The sequence below is a fragment of the Pecten maximus genome, unplaced genomic scaffold (assembly GCF_902652985.1).
Source record: "Pecten maximus unplaced genomic scaffold, xPecMax1.1, whole genome shotgun sequence".
Taxonomy (NCBI): Eukaryota; Metazoa; Mollusca; class Bivalvia; order Pectinida; family Pectinidae; genus Pecten; species Pecten maximus.
In genome coordinates, this window is record NW_022982838.1 from 21,963 (window position 1) to 28,758 (window position 6,796).

Genomic DNA, 6,796 nt, shown 5'->3' on the forward strand with positions numbered 1-6,796 from the left:
TGGGATAATGCCCAGATTCCTTGGTTTATAAGCTAAGTACCCCTCGTAATGAAGATGTGTTGGGGTGGGCCTATACTGGATTTAGTGTGTCTGTCAGCACAATTTTATACTGCCTGCTCCTTCCATGATTATACAAACATTGCACACGTTATTCATGACATGTGTCACCCTGAAAGCCATTGATACATAAGTGTAAATAAGTATACATAATGTACATTGAATGGTTTTCAACTGAGTTGATATTCAAGCTTTTTGTAATGAAAGTATTGATAGTGATGTCATTTAAAAGAAATTGTGTCTTTCTCACAAATTGATGGTGTTACTTTCATAGTAACATTTCTTGTCTGTATGTGGGGGAGTGCTTTGCCATAATCAATTAAATATACTCAATTAAATGTAATCAATTGAGAAATGCAGGCTCACATGAAGGCCTGTTGTAGAAAAAGATTTTTTTTTCATAACTAAAAATGAATTTAAACATGCTATTTTGTAGATTGTGTTGATGGCGGTTATTACTGTAACTCCAGTGGCATCTGTATCCCTAAGTCTGCTACGTGTGATGGAGTCAAAGACTGTGAAGATGGTTCTGATGAGCTTTGTGGTAAAATTCTCTAATTACTACTTTTTGTAAAATAAAGGAATTCTCGATAGAGCTGTATATGGCAATTAGTCATCTACCAGTAATATTGCCTACAATTTCCCCAAAAATAACAAAAAACTTTTACAGTTTTTATCAGGAATTCAACCCTTTACCACAAATGGGCCCCCTTTGTCAGAATTATCAAATTGAATGCTAAAACAAGTATACTATGGGAAGGGGCTTACACGTTTAGCAAGAGGGCTTATTTGAGGATAAGTAGGGTAATTAACTTAACTTTTAGCAAGAGGGCTCATTTGAGAATAAATATGTTAATTAACCCATACCGAAATAAAGCACACTAAAGTATACTTTTATGCTACTTTAAGTATACACTTTTTCCTACTTTTTTGAAAAAGTACCAAAAAAGTATACTTTTTTTGTACTTTTCTGGACTTAGAAATTTTTCAGAGTACTTTTTCTGTACTAAATTTGGACTCTGAAATTTCTCAGAGTACTTTTTTTGTACTTTTCTGGACTTAGAAACTTTTCAGGGTACTTTTTCTGTACTTTATTTGGACTCTGAAATTTTTCAGAGTACTTTTTTTGTACTTATTCTGGACTTAGAAATTTTTCAGGGTACTTTTTCTGTACTTTATTTGGACTCTGAAATTTTTCAGAGTACTTTTTTTGTACTTATTCTGGACTTAGAAATTTTTCAGGGTACTTTTTCTGTACTTTATTTGGACTCTGAAATTTTTCAGAGTACTTTTTTTGTGCTAAAATCTGACTTAGAATTTTTTTGAAAGATTGTGAAAATATGGATGTACTTTTTTCCTACTTTTTTGGGACTTAGAATTTTTCAGCTAATGCCATTGTGCTTTTTTTGTACTTATTATGGACTTAGAATATTTTCAGACATTGCAAGGGGTTATAGCATATTAATATTTTCAAACTTAAATCTGACTTTTTCAGTCGACTACAAATCTAAGACTAAAAAAATAATACCCAGGATTAACCACAACAAATATCTATCAAATAAGATACAGAAAATTATCATTTGGTAATATCAAATGTTTTTGATCTCGTTTTTTATTGTTGTTTTTTTTTGTCTTTTTTATGTTCTAAAAATACTTTTCATACTTTGATCAGTACCACAGAAATTTATCTAAAAATAATTAAAATTCAACAATTATTATCATAAGTATTTCACTTCAATGTACTTTGTTAGTAAGGTTCACACATTTTAACGGTGATTTCTTTGTCACTTTTCGTTTGTATTTCCATATGCATCTCAGAAGTAATAAACTTCACATTGATGAATGTTACTATACGTTCATGTGACGAACGTCAAAACTTAGCTCTATACAAATTTTGTTCCAGATCGTTCTTTGAAGTTACAGTATTTTGGCTTTAATTATAAACTCTTTAACGGAGTTTAAAACATTTCGTTTATCCAAACGTTAACCTCTACCAAATCGGGGATCACTCTACGAACACACATGTGCCCGTGCCTGTAATACGCTTTTAATTCATTCAAATGAAATTAAAATCACCTGCTCTTTGTCTGCATATCATATACTTGCTGGATATACGTGGTTTTAAGATTACATCTGATAATTGCACCCGAAATCACGTCGTGTTCTGTCAAAATATTCACCGATATACTCATATAAACATGTGTAATACTGATATAGTCACTCGGACGCTTCTTTGTAAAACGTATATTGAAGTCAAGCGCTGTGATGATCTCGATCTCGATATGGCTTGACTGACAACAAACAGGCATGATCAAGGAACAATATTCCGGTATTTAAATCAGAATTACATCGCATTCATTGAAATGGTGAAAGTGAACACAAAAAGAAAACTTTAATTTGTCTGATATTTATTTAGCAAGATCGTACGATAATTCGGACAACGACACAATGTAGCTGTACTCTAATCTGTTGTAGAATGATCTCGTAGGAGTGTTGTGTGTACAAATAAAATACTCTATTGTATACAAAAATCAAGATCAATACTAAGATCTATCATAACTATTTTAATTGATATAGTAGACGGCTTGAATAACTGCAACACCAAGATCGATCAAAAATATTTCAACTGTTTTAAACTAAATCTTGAAACCTGTGTGTTAAGCTAACAAAGCGATCAGGATATAAGCTTATGCTTAACGTCGTACCGAAAGTTAATTTCACCTGTGGTGTTAATTAATATAAGCGACAGTCGACTGTAATGGCAAATCATACCTAGCTTTATTGTTTATTGGAGTTACCTGTGTACCTCCCGTCTCACCTGTACACATTGCCCCTCTTAGACTAAGTCTTATGCCCGCGGCGTTAATTATAACAATTTATATTGTCAAGCTTGACTGCCTTTCACTACGATCAGATCACAGGTGCCTACCCTCATCTAAACAAAACATCCGGATTACATAACAGGTACTGACGAGGCTTATACCTGTGTCAGATTACCATCGGTCGGTTCACCTATGACCTCGGGGCCGTGACCTCGTTTGTTTACTTCGGTTTACGGAATCTACCGAGATTTGACGAGTTCGCTTCGTGCGATCTTTTTGTGCAATGTCCAAGCTTTAAATGCTGAAGTAGTAATACAAAAAGTATGGAACAATAGAGGTTAAGGAAGTAGAATATAAAAAAACAAGTAATAAAAGTATGAAATCGATACAGTAGATCTCCGACAAAACTTTTTTTTATCCCATGATGCAACAAACAGCGAGATTTTAGCGGGAAGTCTGATAGCCATGTTTGAATTTCACCGGATGTTTATTTACGGAAGAAACATAAACAAACACGATTTTGATATAGAATAGCCCAAAAACGAAATTCATTTTCTTGCCTAACTGAAGAAGATCGACTATCTGTCAGTAAGTGGCCAAAGAATATCAGCTTTCTTGTTGTTTTTGGCGACAAATGCTCATTTTCACCCGAAAATATCACAGATATCGCGACCAGGTAAGTTTACAATTTTATTATTTAAATCTATTTCGTCTTCTGCACGTTCCTACATCGTTTCACATTATATAGGTGAATAGGGGCCTACACATGTTAATATTAATACTTGATTACTTCGTGTTTCAGGGTTTTCATAATGAATTCATCACCGATTACAGTTTACACGACCCGAGTTTAATTAACAAAGAACTGCTATCCACGTGTGTTTCAATCGTAAGTATTCAATTTACAGATTTATGCTACCACACGCCTGGGATTTTATAAGCATCCTGATTGATAGCACCCAAATATTGAGAACAAGAAGAATTTTATTTCTTTATTGACGAACTTCGACGTAGTTATATTGCATTTTTATTTCTGTCACGTAACGGTAAATTCGTAATATCTTTACTACATATTTCATGCATTTTGACAAATTTCCAATTAATTTTTATGACTTCGTTTTTCAATGGAATTTATTGAAATTTCACTTACATGTAAAGAATTATTTGCTTATTCATCTGATAATATTTACAGATTTTTTTGTAGTTGATTTCAAGAGATATTGCATGTTAAAAATTTCAAAAAAATAGCAATGACATTTTTAAGTTAGAATATAAGAACGAAAGTAACGTCACATTTCGGGCAACATGTGTATATCTATCTATTTTAGGGAACATATGTAAAAACATCGGTAAATGAGCTAATAATTGTCTACTATAGTATATGGAATTTGAAGAAAATACATTCAAAAACGAAGTCAATAAAATCCATTGAAAATTTGTTGTATGTCATGATCATGATCAATTCACAAAAAAATGATCTCAAGAAATGATTGTGAATAAAAAAAATCTGTGTTTTGGAGTATTTAGATAGTTAATTGCATAATTTAAGATGTAACAAACTGTCAGAGAATTCTTGAGTAGCTTGATTTTTATTAAAGTACTCATCCTTATAATTAAAAGTTTTATGTTGTAGCTTTAAACTTGTATACCTGTGGCTAGCTTTTCTTGATAAAAAGACTTTCAAGCAGACATGCATGTAATAAATGACAGTAAAGTGATCAGGTGCATATATAAGGAAAATTATCTACATTTTTATATTAAATAAATCTTCACAATTATTCTAATTTTTGATATAAAAAATATTCTAAAATTTTCTCTTTCTTCCAACAGATTATGCAGTACATTCTGAAGTGAGGGAAAGCTTAAAGATATTGCATTGTGGTCCGAATTGAGGGCAATGATTCACATAAAGCAAAAAAGGAATGAAGAGAATCAAGACATTTTATTTTTCGAATTCACACTTACTTGGATTTGACCAGTTTAAGCAAGCAACATTATGCATATACCATACTTCATTGTATTCAGTATGCATTTATGCATTGTTTTTTATTTACATTTTTTTTGTTGTGTTTCCTCAAGAGGAATTATGATTCGACAATTTTTACATATATATGATATAAAATTGTGTTTTCCTGCTTGAAAAAAATATTAGAATAATTTATCAAAAGTTATTGCCCTTATACATAGATGTCCATCTGTAAATCCTTAACCTCACCCTTAAACAAATTTCGAGCTTATTAGATCAAGACTTTGCTATGGCATATGCATGAAATTATACTCAGTGGAATTGTGATTGGATAACTAATCTTGTATTTCAATGTTTGTTTTCACTTGATACAATTGTGCATTTCTCTTAGGAATGGGACTGATGTATGTATTGTTTAAGCATGCAGTATTCTCATTTAAGCTTATCTCCTATATTTTCAGAACTAATTTCCTACGCCATTAAATTAAATCCCTTTTTTTGGTAATTTTTTCCTACTTTTTCAGTACTTTTTTTTTATACTTTTTCAGTACAAATTTCCTACTTTTTTAGTACTATTTTCCTACTTTTCTAGTACTTTTTTCCTACTTTTCCACTACTTTTTCAGTACTAATATCCTACCTTATTGGTACTTTTTTCCTACTTTTTCAGTCCTAATTTCCTTCTTTTCAATACCATTTTCCTACTTTTTTGATACTTTTTTAGTACTATTTTCCTACTTTTCTAGTACTTTTTTCCTACTTTTTCAGTACTAATTTCCTACCTTATTGGTACTTTTTTCCTACTTTTTCAGTACTAATTTCCTGCTTTTTCTGTACCATTTTCATACCTTTTTTGTACTTTTTCAAGCCAATTTGTTGCAGTACTTTTTTTTGTACTTTTGTACTTTTTTTGTACTTTATGGACTTGCCTGTAAAAGTACTAAAAAAGTATAAAAGCACAAAAAAAGTACACCATCAATTTGGCCCTGCGCACTTTATACTATTATTGTACTTTTAATGTACTTTTTCTGTACTATATTTGTGCTTTTTCTGTACTTAATGAAAACAATAAAATGTACTAAAGGTATACTTTTGTTAGACTTTTTTTGTACTTTTGTACTTTTTTTGACTCAATTTGGAACCGTGTTGGAATATCGGTTCCAAATTGAGTCAAAAAAAGCATACTTTTTCTATGCTTTTTTAGTACTTTTTTCCCATACTTTTTCTGTACTTTATTTCGGTGTGGGAACATTAACGATGAATATGATAGTATAATTCACCTGACCTTCCCGGTTGTTTGATAATATACGTATATCATGTGAAAAAGAATTATCACTGAATATCATTTAACAACTTAAAACACATCTGTTTGACCAACAGACACTTCAATCAGCTGTGATTTTGAGCATCCTTTTATCTGTGGGTACACATTCATTGGCATGGTGTGGCAACAAGCTCATCCACTTCATCTGCCTGACCAGGATCATACATTCGGAAACGAGACATATAAAAACTACTCAGGTAACATATATCACATCTACCTCTCAGGTAATCATGTAGATATAATACCTACCTCTCAGGTAATCATGTAGATATAATACCTACCTCTCAGGTAATCATGTAGATATAGATCATACCTACCTCTCAGGTAATGATGTAGATATAATACCTACCTCTCAGGTAATCATGTAGATATAATACCTACATCTCAGGTAATCATGTAGATATAATACCTACCTCTCAGGTAATCATGTAGATATAATACCTACATCTCAGGTAATCATGTAGATATAATACCTACCTCTCAGGTAATCATGTAGATATAATACCTACCTCTCAGGTAATCATGTAGATATAGATCATACCTACCTCTCAGGTAATCATGTAGATATAATACCTACCTCTCCGGTAATCATGTAGATATAATACCTACCTCTCAGGTAATCATGTGA

At 31.7% G+C, this 6,796-nt stretch overlaps 1 protein-coding gene across 1 annotated transcript in view; it reads left to right on the top strand.

The window, feature by feature from the left end:
* The window catches only part of LOC117321025 (MAM and LDL-receptor class A domain-containing protein 2-like), a gene marked incomplete at its 5' end in the record, with an annotated part of 29,132 nt that overhangs the window by 21,239 nt on the left and 1,097 nt on the right, over window positions 1-6,796 (top strand). The window contains 2 exons of the mRNA XM_033875504.1: window positions 494-601; window positions 6,225-6,365. Coding sequence (XP_033731395.1) covers window positions 494-601; window positions 6,225-6,365 — 249 coding nt within the window. The remainder of the gene's footprint in view (window positions 1-493; window positions 602-6,224; window positions 6,366-6,796) is intronic.